The 16,585-nt window shown below is 46.2% G+C and overlaps 1 protein-coding gene and 1 pseudogene across 1 annotated transcript; both read left to right on the top strand.

Moving 5' to 3' along the window:
• The first annotated feature begins 3,352 nt into the window (after positions 1-3,352).
• Positions 3,353-3,679, top strand: LOC124099699 (transcriptional enhancer factor TEF-4-like). Its single transcript, XM_046454925.2, has one exon. It carries the CDS (start codon positions 3,353-3,355, stop codon positions 3,677-3,679), a length of 327 nt encoding a protein of 108 aa, XP_046310881.1.
• Positions 3,680-3,757: 78 nt separating this feature from the next.
• On the top strand, positions 3,758-5,222 carry LOC124099698 (transcriptional enhancer factor TEF-4-like; annotated as a pseudogene).
• Positions 5,223-16,585: the final 11,363 nt, after the last annotated feature.

Here is a 16,585-nt window from a genome sequence, read left to right as displayed (position 1 = left end):
ACAAGGTTTCTTAGCAACCTCCAGGTGGAAGCCCACACTCAACTGCAGGTGGTCTGGTAGGGAGAGAGCCGGGGACCACAGATCCCCAAGTCTCCTGCAAGGCTCCATCAGGGCTCTGCTCTGACCAAACAGCTGGCATTCAGAGGACCAAGGTGCCTTTGTTATCCAACCAGGCCCGCTTTCCTCAGCAGAAAGCAAGGTGAAGGCAGAGGGGAGGGGTGTGGAAGGGACCTACCAGGCACCGTGGAGGAGCCTGGGAATCTCAAGGCTTACAAGAGCAGATGCTTCATGCCGCGCTGATCAGCGTCCCGTGGAGTGGTATAAATTATCGGCTTCACCAGGATTTTGTTCTTGCAGAATCATATACAATGACTTTCCCTCTTCAGTTATGATTTGAAGTGCTCTATGCCTGAAAATTATTGCATATTCTTGAGTGTGCATGTGTGTGGGGGGGGGGAGGGAGGGAGGGAGAGGGAGAGAGAAAGGCAGGCACACTCTGTCCAAGCCTTTGGATGGTAAACTGGAATTTGGACCACAGCGTGGGGCACCAGCAGGCCTGATGCTTTCTTTCCTTGTATGGGAGGGAAGACAATGAAACCGGCTCCACACAGAGCTGCTGGAATTGGGCTAGTGGATTCCCACACATGGTGTTATTTAAAACTGAGCAAGTCAGACTTGGGTATTGCTCTGGGAATTATTGTCATTGTTTGGTCCACGCCTTTTGAGTTAGACCCTCAAGGGTGGGGAAAAGGATACACCCTGGAGGAAATAGCTGTGGCTCCTCTCACTGAGGTGAGCCTAGGACTAAGATAGGACTTCTCGGGAGCTGGGAAGAAACTAAGTCTGGATTCAAATGTTTGGAGCTAACAGGAGTCCCATGGATGGAGATGGACTTGAATTCTGCCTGTGGGCACCTTGGAAAGGAAGAGCTGGACAAGGGTGCTAAGGTCAAGCTGGGACCCTGGATCTGAGAGCCTCCTTCTGGGGTGCTGTGCTGCATGATGCTGTCTTCCTGTTAGCCTTAGGTCTTTCATGCACACTTGTTAGAAGTCACAGTTGGGGCCATTTGTGCTGGGCGATTGGGAAGGCAGTCTTCGCTCTCTGGGTACTGCAGGCTGTCAGGGGCATTCATCTTTAGAGGATGCTTTTTCCTGAAGAGCAGAGGCATCAACCTGGCTGCAAAATATCAGGAGCGTGAACCACAGGGCAGCCATAAGCAGGTGGGTGTGTAGGCTTTTGGAGGCACAGCACGATTCCTTAGGTATGGCAAGAGGTGTGACCTCACAGATGCAAAATAAGTATCAGAAAAGCACAGCCTATTCAGTCTTAAATATCTCTGCTCCTCCCTGGGCTTAACAGAAAATCCCCACAGACATTTAGTAGCTAACACATCAGGAGGCCAACCCTCTTACAACCACAGTGATGGCGAGACCTGCAGCCTAGGCCACTCCTTGATGTCTAGGAACCTGCAGGGTTGGGGGCAATATAGCATGGGAACATAAAGTTAGTCACTGACTGTGGGCCAGAGTGTTGGTGCTCTGATCTGGCCAGACAGGGAATCAACCTACCTCACACATGATTGATTTCAGTATAGTTTCTTCATCTAAAGATGGACATGGCAATAGTAGCCATCTCACAGGTGTTTCTCAGCATGAGAAGAATTGCTCTGTGAAACATCGCTGTGAAACACTTGGGCGAGTTTTCAGCTTATTGCCTCATGTGCTCAGTCGTCATCGAGGAAGTATGTGTGAGTCATGTGCTACGGACTGTTTTAGGCTAGGGATAACGCTGGCAATACCTGCCTGCACGGAGCATGGGGCTCAGGCACAAAGACCTTTACAGTGGAAACCTTTTCCACATGCCTGCTTTTCCTATGTTAAGAAGACGGCTGCGAGCTGCATCTGGGCCCTGCCAGCTCTGCTCACGGCAGGTACTTCTGGTTCAGGCTGAGACTGCAGGAAGAAGCATGTTTCTGCTAAAATTGTTTGCTTTTTTTCTGAATTGCTCCTGCCTCCTTGAGGATGTAGGGGCTCAACCCTACCAGTCCTGGGAATGGGAATTGAACTGAACGGCTGGCCTGTCTCACCACTGTACTGGAGAGAAAGCCTGGCTTCCTGCAGAGTTGAGTTTGGGGGTTATGCAAGGGAACTTATGCTCTGACCTTAACAGTAGGAAAGGGTAAAAGTTGAGGGCTGCTTCGAACATGGAGTTTTACAGAGATTTTTTTAAAAAGCTTTATATTTTTTTGGAGGGAGAGCCCATACTGTCAAGGGTCTAAAAGCCTCAATTCAATTTAAACACAAAGAGAAACTCTCCACAGCTCCAGACCAAACAGCCATAATTCACTCCAATGCATGCTTTTTGGCATAGCGTCCAGGGTGAAAGGCTTACAAATGCTATACTTGGAGGGCAGGATCTCAGAGTTCAGATCTCGGAGACTTTGGTGGTATGAACTGATTCCAGAAAGAGAAACCGGGAAAAGACAAAACCAAGAAAGAGAACCAGCAAAATGCTCTTCTCACTCCATCATGGAACTCGGTGTTGGAGGGGACCCCAGCTTTTTCGTGTTCATCATACAAGGTTTATTCTCTCTCTCATTCAGCAGGTGTTCTGCAAGGGTCTACTTTGTGCGAGAGCTTGCACTTATATTAGAGAGAGCTCAATGAGCAGAATTTTAGCAAAGTCCCAGATGCTGGGCTCTGGCTCTTGTGGAGTTCACAGCTCAGTGGGGGAGATGGGTGAGCATGAAATAGATTTTGATGATACCTGCTATTAACAGGTTGGGTGTTCCCGGGAGGAGCTCTGTGGTACCCACCAGAGGAATCTTGGCCAGGGAAGTCAGGGGACACTCTCCTAGGAGATGGGTCCAGTGAGCTTGGAAGGAAGATGAAGGTGAGCCAAAGAAGGGGAAGCAGAGGGTTGGGGGCAGGGCACAGCAGTGCAAAGGTTTCCTGCTGCCACTCAGGACCAAAGGGACCCCTGGGGCCAGCTGAACAGAGAGCCCTTTAAATGATGACAAAAACCGTGCTCACACATCACCACGGTTACCTCTGCAGTGTGAAAAGTGACCTTTCTCATCAAAAGAACATAGTGCATGCACACCTTGTCTCTAGAATCTATAAAATTATCCTTTGATACAATGCAAACATTTAGTACTTTAAGTAACAAATGTCATATTGGAATTGATATTCACCAAACTCAGCATGATAATAGTCGGATGCATTTTGCTTATTTATATTTCACGTGTTAATTTTTTTCAATAAGTAAAAGCAATTGTACATTTTAAAAAAAATATCAGATTCAGAGCGCCCCGCCCGCCCGCGGGTCCCCAGCCCCAGGCCAGGAGGCCCAAATGGGGGAACCCCGGGCTGGGGCCCCCCTGGACGATGGCAGTGGCTGGACAGGCAGTGAGGAAGGCAGTGAAGAGGGCACCGGCGGCAGCGAGGAGGCTGGGGGAGACGGGGGCCCAGATGCAGAGGGTGTCTGGAGCCCAGACATTGAGCAGAGCTTCCAGGAAGCCCTGGCCATCTACCCGCCATGTGGCCATCGGAAAATCATTCTGTCTGATGAAGGCAAGATGTATGGTTGTAATGAACTGATTGCCCGCTACATCAAGCTGAGAACAGGGAAGACCCGGACTCGCAAACAGGTCTCTAGTCATATCCAGGTTTTGGCTTGAAGGACATCGAGGGAAATCCAGTCCAAACTGAAGGCCTTGAATGTGGACCAGGTTTCTAAGGACAAGGCTTTCCAGACGATGGCTACCATGTCCTCTGCCCAGCTCATCTCAGCCTCTTCCCTACAGGCCAAACTGGGTCCTGCCGGTCCTCAGGCCACTGAACTTTTCCAGTTTTGGTCAGGGGGCTCTGGCCCACCCTGGAATGTTCCAGACGTGAAGCCATTCTCACAGACACCGTTCTCCTTGTCACTGACTCCGCCATCTACTGACCTCCCAGGGTACGAGCCTCCCCAAACCCTCTCACCCCTGTCTCCACCTGCCCCCTCACCCCCAGCCTGGCAGGCTCGGGCTCTGGGCACTGCCCGGTTGTAGCTGGTGGAGTTCTCAGCCTTTGTGGAACCACCCGATGCAGTTGACTCTTACCAGAGGCACCTGTTTGTGCACATCAGTCAGCATTGTCCCAGTCCTGGAGCACCGCCATTGGAGAGTGTGGACGTCCGGCAGATCTACGACAAATTTCCTGAGAAAAAGGGTGGTCTGCGGGAGCTGTATGATCGAGACCCTCCCCATACCTTTTTCTTGGTCAAGTTCTGGGTGGACCTGAACTGGGGCCCAAGTGGTGAGGAGGCGGGGGCTGGCAGCAGAGGCGGCAGCAGCGGTAGCGGCAGCAGCGGTGGCTTCTATGGAGTGAGCAGCCAGTACGAGAGCCTGGAGCACATGACCCTCACCTGCTCCTCCAAGGTCTGCTCCTTTGGCAAGCAGGTGGTGGAGAAGGTGGAGACGGAGCGGGCCCAGCTGGAGGACGGGCGCTTTGTGTACTGCCTGCTGCGCTCACCTATGTGCGAATACCTGGTGAATTTCTTGCACAAGCTGCGGCAGCTGCCCGAGCAATACATGATGAACAGCGTCCTTGAGAACTTTACCATCCTCCAGGTGGTGACAAACAGAGATACCCAGGAACTGCTGCTCTGCACCGCCTACGTCTTCGAGGTCTCCACCAGTGAGCGTGGGGCCCAGCACCACATTTACTGCCTGGTCAGGGACTGAAGAAGGAGCCCACAGTTGGCTCAACCCCAGAACACCTTCCTCCTAGGAAGGACCCTCCAGCTCTCTTCATGATTCTTATTTGGGAAGGGGGCTGTGATGGAAAGGGGCTGACCACAGAGGCCTGAACAACAAGGACTGTCTCCTATTAGAAAGGACCCCCAAACCTGCTTGGTGAGCTGAACAAACCAGGACTGAAGATAGACCCCAGTACTGGGACCTCACAGGGGGTGTCTGAATCTCCTGAGCATCAGGGATTGGGGACAGGAATAAGACAACTCCCAGGTACACCACTGGTTTCCTGGCCTCTAACTCTCTTCTGGATGTTTTGGCAGGCCCTGGTTCCACATTGGCTTGTCTTCTTTCCAGCTGTCTCCTCCCCTAAATATCTGCCCCCCCTTCTGATCTGTGATGTCACAAATTGAGGATTAACCTTTTTATGCAGAGCCAGGTGGGCCCTGCAAATATTTTGTTTTTTAAAAAATATAACGAAGTATTTATAAAAAAAAATAAATAAATATCAGATTCATTCTTTTTATTATTGGTTCTTTTCAGTTATACATAACAATAGGATTCATTTTGTCATAAGTATAAAAGCATAGACTAGACCCATTCTATCACTTCTTGTTCAAATATCCTAAAGTTTCAAGGTCCAGTTCAAACCAGGTGCAGTGGTACACACCTGTAATCCCAAATACTCAGGAGGCTGAGACAAGAGAATCACAGGTTCAAGGACATCCTGGGCGCTTAGTGAGGCTTTATCTTAAAATAAAATTTAAAAAAAATGGGCTGGGGTGAAGTTCAGTTGTTCAGTTATAGAGTGCTTGCCATGCATGTGCAAGGCTCTGGATTCAATCCCTAGTACCGCAAAGACAGGAGGCGGGTGGGGTGGTATTCAAAGATCACATCTTTCAAAAACAATCATTGCTCATCTCCCAGATAAAATGTATATATTTCCTGAATATTCCCCCATGACTATTTTATGACATTTGTTATCTTCTTTTGAATAATTTCTGAGCAAGTATTATCATTCTTACTAGGTTGCTAAATTCTTCAGGGCAGAGGAATATTTTTATTTTATTTTTCTCTCCTTTCCTCCCTTACCTAGGGGTTTCAAGTTTCCAATTAAGAAAATTCAATATGATTTCTACAAATTGATGCTTATTTAATTTTTGGTTGGCACTAATCCTCATTGATTGGAGTATGAGAGAAAAGCATTTGTACACTTTAAAATTTTTTTTATAGTTGTAGATGGATATCGTGCCTTTATTTAATTAATTTTTTTATGTGGTACTGAGGATTGAACCCAGTACCTCACACATGCTAGGCAAGTGCTCTGTCACTGAGCTACAGCCCCAGCCCAGCATTTGTTCATTTTTAATAATAGTAGAGAGAAATAAAATTTAAAAACTGAAAAATTTTGCTTATCACGACTTTAAATCTATTCATTATATAGTTTAAGAAAGCCATCCATGGAGAATAAAATTATTAGTGAAACAATAAAACACAAAGTGTATTATTTCCCATTATGGGGCTTAAAGTAGATGACCTAGTTTATCCCCAAAGAGACAGCCCGGATACTTGAAACAGGCCATACTCTAGTTCTTTCAAATTCATTAGTAAATACTACTTTAAGGTGACTTGCAGATTAATGCAAAAATCTGGAGTACTTTTTTATTTCTCAGACTATTTATGAATACTTGGGACTTAAAACACATGCTAAGAGGTCATGATAATTTATCATTATTCTAAAACAATAAATACTTTGAAATTTCTAATCAACTACCTGTGTGATCAAGTAAATGCTACAGAAATAGGTCACTAAGCTGTAAAATCAAGCATCTCCCTAGTACAGACCTCTTCTTTGAGTTCCAAATTAAACAGCTTCACCTGTTTTATGAAAGACATTCATCAGCATTATGTGAAACCTGTCATAGTTTCCTATTTGCCTCTTAGGACTTCTTCCCCATCATCTCCCCGCCCAGTCATCTAAGCCAGAGGCCCTGGAAGACCTCAGATGGCTCTGTGTGCCCCTCATACTCGACTGGCCTCCAGACCCTGCCTTTTGAAGCAGCTCAGACCTGGCCTTACCTCTGGATGCCTGTGGTGCTGCCTGCAGGAGGGCCTTCTCCCTCAGCTTCCAGGGGCAGGAGCCTCTTACTCTTACCTGGCCTCCCTCCCTCCAGAATTATCACTGTCCATCAAAGTGCTTTCAAAGCAAGGTTCCTGGACCAAAAATAGCCACCACAAACTATGAGAATTCTTGGGCCATGTTCAAGACCTAGTGAATTGGAATCCCTGGGGGTAGCTGGGCAACCTTTATTTATTTATTTATTGTAAGCCCTGCAGGTGATGGTGACAGTAGATGAAGAAACTCTTCTCTAGTGTTCTTGGCTGTGAGTTCTTCAAAGTCAGAACTGATTTTTGTCTCTCTTTTTTGTATAATAGTCCAATGCGTCACCTCTTGTCACCTGCTAGATAATGTATACATTTAGCATGGAACAGTTCCATAACTCTGGCACTGGCTGCACCTGCCATCCTTGTACAGTTTAGCTTTGTCCACCATGTTCCTCTTGCCCACATTGATTCCTGGTTTTCCACAGTTTTCCCTTACATATTTTTTTTCCCAAACTTTTGTGGCTTTTTCTTTCCTACAAAGGGTGAAGAGATTGTTGCCTCTATTTCTCCCTTTCATTTCCTTCCTGGACATTCTTCATTCTTTATACACTGCCCATTGCCAATTGTCTGTGTGGGGTGCCCTGGACCCTGGGTTGGGCTGGTTTCTCTTTCTCCTGGACATCCAGTGTACCATGAGTACACTTCCCACTTAGAATCTGAACACATCTGCTTGCTCTTCCAGTGAGTGCTCTGAGCAGGCAAAGAGGCACCTCGACTTCTGTTTCTGTGCTGTTGTCTCCTGAGTTTGATGATTTCACTTGTTCTCAGTAGATGTTTGCTGAACCACATGAAACTGAGCCACCAGGTTTCTCCAGCTCCCCATTCTTCCTGACATTTGTACCATCACTGAATTTGGAATTTGCATTAGACTGACCCTTGGCAAGTCATTGGCACTCTCTCAAAGTTGAAAATGGCAGTATCCCTTTTTCAAGTCACAGATGTTTTGAAGATCCAGTGGGAAGCCCAAGAGGTTTCAGCTGAATTCTAGTCGTTCAGATACAGACCCTGGCTTGAGTCAAGTCTGAGCGCTTTCTCTGCCTTTCTGGGCCCTATAATTTGGGCAGCTAGCAACCTGATGGCCTTTCCCATGGCCAGACCTGTTGTATCCGTGCTCCACCAACACCAGCTCTTGGGAAAGCTCTAATTCCCACTAATGGTCTAAATGGAGGGGTGGAGTGATAAGGAAACAGTGTGAGAAGTCAGGGCTCAGGAGCTGGGAAGGGCACCGAGAGCCACCCGCCAGAGAACATCAGCTCCCCATGCTGAACTGTGTTCTGCAGAGGGAAGACCGGCAGGGTGACTAAGGACAGGGCCTAGCAGTCCTGGAGCCCTGACAGGTGCTCTGCTTTCCCTGAACTCTCTCATTTCTCCTAGATGCCCTAGGAGGCAGGGACTATATTCATTCTCATTAAAGGAGGAAACAAAAGTTCTCAGAAGTTGAGATATTTGCCAAAGTCACACAGCCAAGAAGTGTCAGAGGCAGGATTCGATTGTGGCTGTCTGTGCACACCTCCGCCGTTGCTGTTCCTTAGCTGGTGGTTTTGCAGTGGCTTCTCTGCATGGAGTAGAAGCAGAGCAGCAGCAGAGGAGCTTCTGCACCATGACCCCTGCTGGGAAGGCTGCCAATCACCTTCTCAGGCATTTCTTCACCTTCCTTTGTAGAATGATGTAACTTAGACTTAGCGCTCCCACAAATTCATCCGCTGAAGCCTAACCTCTAGGTCTTCACAATGGGATCACCAGTGGAGATGGTGGTGATTAGGGTAAAACGAGGTTACCAGGTGGATTCCAATCCAATGTGACTGGTGTCCTTATTAAAAGGGGAAATTTGGACACAAGTACACATGAAGGAAGAAAATGTGGAGATAATGGTTGTCTGCCAGCTAAGGAGACAGGACTAGAACCAATCCTTCCCTCATATGCCTCAGCAGGAATTAATCCTGCCAATGCCACCATTTTGGACTGCTGTCCTCCAGAACTGTGAGGAAACAGTTTTCTGTTTAAGCCACACAGTTGATCCAACTTTGTTACAACAACCCTAGAAAACTAACGTGGTGGTGAGGAGCATGAATTCCTGGACAATGGATTCCCCCAGCTTTGTGACTAGGAGCAAGGTGTTTTGATTTCTCTGTGCTTTAGCCACCCTATCTGTGAAATGAGTAGTCCATACTCCATAAAACTAACAAAGACTAAATGAGTAGACTCAGGGGAAGCTGGTCTACATACAGTGCTTAGTAACAGGAAGGACTGTCTAAGTGTGGCCGATACTGCACTGAATCTGCACCCGTATAGCCCACCTCTCATTGACCTGTGGTGTCTCAGGTGTGGTCTGAGTGACCCCTAAGGGACCAATATAATTAAAGGCTTTGTCCCTAGGGTGGAGCTGTTGAGAAGTGCTATGGAACCTTTGGGGTTTATTAGAATCTAATAAAAGGTCCCTAGGTCTCTGGGGTGTGCCCTTGGAAAGCCCTGCTCCTGGGAGCTTTGGGAATCCGGTCTGCATTTGGCTCTACCCTCTCTTCCCCTTTTCCAGCTGAGATGTGCCCTGGCAAGAACACACTCTGCTCCACTTCCATCTTCATGTACCCTCCTCCGTGTCTTCCCTTCTGAGCCTTGTAAGGACATTGGCCATTAGTTTGGGGCTCACCAGGGTACTGCAGATGATCTCATCACGAGGGTCTTAATCACAGGCAAAGACCACTTCCCCCCATAAGGTCACATTCCTAGGTTTCATGGGTTTTCAAGTGGACATCCCTTTTGGAGGGCCATGATTCAACCTGGGACATCAAGGATTTTATACAAAGTATCTAATTTAGTCTTCACAATAGCTCTGCAGTTTCTCCATCTCCTGGATACAGATGCATAGGAAAAAGAGATGGACTGTGTTTATTATCCCAGGGACATGGCAGAGCTTGGATTAAAATATTAATGTTCTTGACCTACAGGCCCAGCTTTGAATTAAGCCAACTGTTAAAAGCCATATAAAGGGCAATATCTCATTGTAGACTCAGACACCCAGTGCAGGGCTTACACATGAGGATGCAGGGGAGACTTGAGCTGGTGCTGTTTTGGTAAGATACCAGTTGTACAGGAAATATCATCTTCTTTGAAACTGACGGTTTCAAGTTCTCGCATTCTGTTTGTGTTCACAATGAGGACATTTACTTCTAATATGTAACTTACAGCTGGTAGGAAAAACATCTTTGAGCTATTCTCAAGGTTTGTGCCAAGTCAAAGCTGAAAGAATATTGTAACTTTCCTTAGCCGAGTTGCTCCTCCTGAATTATTGTCTAGTTTATTCACACTTCAACAATAATATTTTCACAAAACTAAGTGTATATGTGTGTGTTTCCTGGAATTCTCTTTTCCCCATTATATTCTTATTAAAAATCCAAACCAAAACAAAGATATATGGACTTCAGTTGGAATCTCTTGATTGTTCATCTCCTGAGCAGATATGTTTTAATCAGAACGTCAAAATTGCACTCTTCTTGATTTAGCCAACAAATTCTGAAAAAAAGAATAAAAAGCACAACTGGAGTCTGGAATAGAGTTCTTCCACATGTTAACTGCAGAAGTGGGGGCAAAGAAGCTCAACCCATTGTGTCTCTGTTTTCTCATCTGTAAAATAAAGCTTGATAATATTAATTTCATGGGCTTCTCATGAGAATTAAGTAAAACTCAACCTTTAGATCAGCTTGGATGTCACTTGGCGCTTAATCAATGCACGCCTCCTCCTTTCTTCCTTTTTTTCCGTTTGGTTAGAGTTTCTGCTGTTTTGTCCTTTTACTGAGTTTTCCATTGTTGGCAAACAAACTCTCCCAAGCTGTTTTGAATTCTAGAACAATCCTTGTTATTTGGCCTTGGTTTCTATACTTTTTTAGAAAAGTCAGCCCTTTTCTTTGGACTCTGTCTTTTAAATTTTCTGTCCTGGCATCTTTATCGTTTTACTAACTCTAAACTCTGTTTCTGGGATAAGTTTGTGTGTAAACACCAGGCAATTTAAGTCAATGAGGAACTGTTTCACTGGAGGAAGGGGAAGGGGCAAGGGGAAGGTTAAGAGGAGCTGTGATGTATTTTAGTCTCTTTTTAACATTTCGAGTCAAACGCTTTCTGGTTTAAAATGCTTTCACAAATTATACGAGCCTGGGATTGGTCCAGCTGGACTCTTGGAGAATGTTTAGCTTACCTTGATACAACTCTGGATGGGAAGAGCCAGGAAAAGAAGACCAGTTCATTCCTCTCCAGGCAAGAGGAGTTTGCATTCTGAGGCCAGCCCAGGGGCACAGCAGGGGTGTCTGAGCTGGTCTGGGGAAGGGGAGTAGCGGGGAGGGGGAGACCCGAGGCAGAGCGCTAAACTCTTGGGTTTAGGAATTTCGGTCTGAATGACCTGAAGGTAGGCAAGGTTGTCCCTTCTAATGGATTCTCTATAAATTCTATCTCTGAACTAAACCAGACACTCAGAACTGCATGTTTGCTTGAGGATTGTTTGGAGGCCATATTTATTTCTCAGGGCTGCTGTAGCAAACCACCACAAACAATAGACTGGGTGGCTTACAGTGGCACATTTATTTTTGCCAAATTCTGGGTAAAATGTCCAAACTCACAACGTCAGAAACTGTGGACTAACTTCTGGTGTTGCTGGGAATCCCTGGAGGTCCCTGCCTCCGCCATCGCATGGCGTCTGTCTCCGGTTGGTATCCTCCTCTCTGCCCCTGCATCTCCTTTCCTCATAGCAACAGCAGCCATGCAGGATAAGGGCCCACCCTACTCCAGCGTGACCTCATCTTAATTTACTTCTTAGTTACATCTGCAAGACCCTAGTTGCGGGAAAGGTCATGTTCGTGGGTACAAGGGCCGAGCACTTCAACACATTTTGGGGACACCAAGTAACCAAAAACAGACAGGTGTAGCACTGAGTGTAATGGCCTTTGAGGGACCAGCCTGGAAGCCCATGGAGACAAAGTGAGTAGAGAGGCATGCTGGAGGTGGGGGATCCAGACTCGAAGGCCATGCCTGCAGCTCATGGGTATGTGGTTTGACCTCACAGGTTCCTAGTCTAGAAAGGGGTGCCAGGGTCTCTCCCACCTATAGAAGATTACGTGGTCATATCACTTTTCCCTGTATCATATCCAAATCTTCATAGTCTGGCTTCAAACTACCTTGACTGTGCCTCTCTGGTTTTCTCTACTTCTGATGAGGCATGCAGGGCTACATGCTTTTCCCCCAAATACCTCGTGGCATGGTCATCTGCAACCTAGGCTGCTGCAGTTCCTTGACTATTAATATCCTGGACATCTTGCTTTCCTCCCAGGACAATTCATCTCAACCCCTTTGCCTCCCCCTCCCTGGAGTAAGAGCTGCTTCCGCCACCCTTCCACCTGAACCCACATGTGCACACGTCCATTCAGCCTGTGTGGAAGTCTCACACCTTTTTCTCTTGTAGGACTCTCAGCTCCTTGCAGGGGAAAGGGGTGTCATGTTTCTTCCCATCTCCTCTGAGTTGCTTAGTAAACTTCATGGGATTAAAATTTGATCCAGAGAAATTGTGTGTGCATAAATATATAACACATGGTAAAGCAGCAGACACAATCGTCATTAATATTATTGTTACTAGGCAATATAATTTGAGGGCATACGGAAAGGCCACCTGATGAAAATTGTGCAATTGGCCTGAATTTGTCCCCAAACCCTGCTGTTGGAGCATCGCTTCAGGCTTCTGGAGATTTATGTTTTAAGTGGAACATTCACATTTCCTGGAAGGATGGCATTTATCATTCATTGTCTCCCAGCTGGTGGAAGATCTCAGAGATGGGAGGAAAAAAAGTCGAAATTTGAGAAAAGTAATAAATCAGAAAATACTCTAGGTGAAGGTGGTGTCAAGGCCCTTTGTGGCCCTCTGCGGGAGCGGGTGTCCTTCCTGGGTGGGATTGTCTTGCCAGCAGCATGTCTAGTTTCTGATTATCACCCCTGCGTGTGGCCCAGGACAATGACACCATGACCAACTCCGAGATGAGAAGGGGACTGGGCTCCATGTACCCCCTACTCATCTTTCACTCCTGAGCCCTTCCTGGGGATCTCCTCAGAGCTGCTCATGTCTTGGTGTTCATGGCGTGAATGTTAATCAAGAGCATAGATGTGTGCCAAATTTACTATCTGTCGAAGTCCAACTGGGAAGATCTCATGAGGCTAGAGGGACATGGGCAGAGATCTACATCTGTGTTTGTTCCCACCCCTCCCACTGACCACTGTCTCTCAAAGCCACATAGGATGGTGAGAAACAGAGAGGCTGAGAGTAGGGCTTTTTTCCACTCAAGAGGGTGAGAAAACGCCTTTTTCTCCCCAGCATAACTTGAGGATTTGCCATGACTTACTGATTGCAGCACAGAACAGAATTTGTCTTTACATATAAATAAAATTCCCGCGCCGTAATTCCCTGCGGCCTGGGGAAGCTAGGATGGCTCCCTGCCATTCTTTCTCTTCTTAATCCTGATACTTTATTTCCCATGTCTGTTTACCAAACAGCAGTGCTATTTGATTTTCTCTCTATCCCTCCTTTCTCCAGCTTTTCTAATAAAAGGCTTGCTATTTTAACATTTTAGTATGCACAGCGCATTTAGGTTGTTGGAGAATTAGAATTTTGTGTGAAAGCATTTATAGCCATTTCTTCTTAAATTGTGATTTTTTTCTAGCTGAAAATATTCTATTTTTCAAAAATGTATAAACAAAAAATGGATATACTCTCTGATTCTAATGCTTTGCCCACTCAAGAAATTAGCAGTGTAAAAATACTATTGCTATTGATGTAGGCATAATTCCCCCCCACCTTTTTAAAATTTTTTTTTATTCCTTTAACACATGATCTGAGCCTTTGCTATGTCACGGCAGAGTTAATTAAGTTTCAGGCTTTTAGCCTAAATCACGTTGCTTGCTTGTTAGGTATCACTAAAATGATCTTTTTGTTGCTTTATGCTTCTATACCAATTTAAACTGCACAAAACAATGATATCAACATAAATAATAATCTGATTTTAAAATTACATTTTTGACTTAAAAATCAAGAGCCATATGTACATTTTTCTTTCTATCGTCTCTGAGCTCTCTCTGACATGATTATCCAGGCTTTTCAACAAGGCGGAAAAGCGTATGCTAAGATGGAAGATGGCAAAGTTAATCGCTCAATTTTGAGCAAAGCAGGAGATGGCAAATGCAGTCCCGTAGATGAGCATGAGGGTTCTAGGCAACAGTGTTGGGAAGGGAGGCTGTGGTGTTTCTACTCCTGTTCCCGCACGATTCCGCCTTGCTTTGGATCTGGCACCAGTTGTAATTTCTGTTTCTCCACCGGGCGGAGGATGGGCATGGTCTCTCTCAGCTCCTGCGGCAGCTCCTGCCTTGCCTGCCTCTACAAGCCACACTCCAAGGCTCCACCACTTCTCTGCACCCTGGGGGCAGCTCCCTTCTGTGAGACCCACAAGTCTTTGGATACCAAGCTGGCGCTGGTATCTGGATCAGCCCAGTCTCATCACATGAGCCCTAGTAGTCAGCAAACCTCCCCCAGTATGGCTAGAGAGAGGGGAGAGGAGGAGAGGGCAATCCCACTTGTGAGAGGGACTCAGCTGCTGGTGCGGGTTCTGGTTAGTGGGAGAGATCACAGGCTTAAGCATGCAGGTGACCTCTGGGTGCTGGACCGGAGAGACAGACCCTGAGAGCCTCCAGTGGGGAACACTGTGTGTGACACTTGACTCAACCCGCCTGCGTTGGTGTCTCCTCCATTCTGTTTCCAGAGTCCTTCCTGCAGGGCGTCCGGTGGTGGTGGGCATGTTTGTGTGGGGACCACTGGAGGTAGGTTGGACTTTCCCACTAGACAGGCTATGTAACTTCTGAGGCCCAGGGAAAAGGAAGATGTGGAACCCTTGTTCAAATTGTTGGATAAAAAGTGCATTTAAAGGGGTTCAAATGCCTTTCTCTCTCTTTTTTTTTTCCCCTTGTGGTATCTCAACTCATTGTGTTGTTTTAAAAATTAAAATGTTCAACTAGTGTGAATTTTATCATTGTCTTTAGACATGACAGTTTAAAAGAAAACATGAGCATTTAACATGTGGACAGAATCACTAAAATTATACAGTAGCTGCTTCTTAGCCTGCACATGCATGTTGTGTCTGGTTTTTACCACCATGATGTGAATGCGGCACAGAATCAACTCCACTATTTTCATTTCTCGTCTCGATACGGGCACTTGGAAGCAACACTCTCCACCTTCAGCTGTGGGTGAGGCAGGCCTGAAAGGACATGGTTGTCCCGTGTCCCTCCCTCTGTGCCACTGTTGCCCGGTGTGAGTGGTTGATTCATCAGGGAAGCAGCACATGAAAAAAGCATGTGATACGGATCTGTAGTTGCTCATGCCTTCATTCTGCGTGGGAAGCAAGCTCTGGTTGGAATGGAGAGTGCGGCCTGGTCGTATTCATCATGGGTGTGACACTTACCCATAGTGGGTTTGTATGTCTCTGGACAGCCAGGCTTATGGACCCACCATGATTTCCCCTAACACTGTACTTGAATGAGGTAGATAAGAATGGAGATTAGGCCTCTCTCCCCTGCACATGCTCACACTGTCTGGACTTCACTCACAACACACAATTGCAAAGATAAAATCATTCATCTTTTGAGATGGAGAGAGCAGGGCATTACTCCAAGCATGGGGACCCTTCTGCCTGGGCCCCGTGTGACTGTACAGGTCAAATGGCCCTGCCTCTGCATGTGTGTCTATTAAATGATTTTTGTTTATATAGCATCCAAGTCTGGTTCTTTGCCTTCTCCCAGAGCTTGAGAGGTACATAGTGTCTTTACATGAATTTCTTTCTGTTGAAAATAACTAGCGGGCTTCTATTGTTTGCTCTAACAACCATGGCCAGTCTGTTCAAACCCAGATTACCTGGTTGTAGTGAGTTGAATTGTGTCCTCTCCAAAAGGACGTTGAAATACTAGCCTCAGTGCCTCAGAATGTTACCTTATTTGGAAATGGGTCAAGAGAATAGGACCTAATCCAATATGATTGGTTTCTTTATGAAAAATGAAATTTGGACACAAGAGACACACAGAGGAAGAGGCCACGAGTGGAGGGTAGAGGCAGAGATGGGGTGATGCATCTCCAACCTGCCACGCTGGCCAGGTGGCAGGTTTTCCTCAGTTCTCAGGAGGTCCCAATCCTGGCAACACCTGGATTCCAGATCCCTAGGTCCAGAACTGGGAGCCAATCAATGAATGTTGCAAAAGGCGTCTGGTTTGTGGTCCCCTGGTGTGGCAGTCCTAGGCCTGAACACACTTAATATTCTGTTCTGTTGGAGAGATAAACCCTGTATCAAACCTTGGAGAGCAGCTCAGATGCCTGTTATTTTTCAGCACCATATATCTGAATAGGATATGGCAGATACTAAATAAATATGCCAAATTGTAAGTAAATGAATGAGTGTGGTTGGAAGTCTCAGGACTTTTAACAGGAATAGCTGCAATTGTGATGCAATGAACAAAGCATTCCTTTTAATACTTAGTGAATACACTGGCAAGAAGTTTGCAATAAACATTTTTAATGAATGGTTAGTAGATCTGTAATACAAAAAAGTTGGCAAATCAATGAAAAAAGACATCAAGAGCCTAGTATTTAAGTGAACAGAGGGCAAAAACAAT

Source organism: Marmota monax, unplaced genomic scaffold, assembly GCF_021218885.2.
Source record: "Marmota monax isolate L192 unplaced genomic scaffold, Marmota_monax_Labrador192_F-V1.1 WCK01_AAM20220418_F8-fsc00026, whole genome shotgun sequence".
Taxonomy (NCBI): domain Eukaryota; kingdom Metazoa; phylum Chordata; class Mammalia; order Rodentia; family Sciuridae; genus Marmota; species Marmota monax.
Note: the sequence above shows the minus strand (reverse complement) of the source record. Positions and strands in the feature narration are given on the sequence as shown.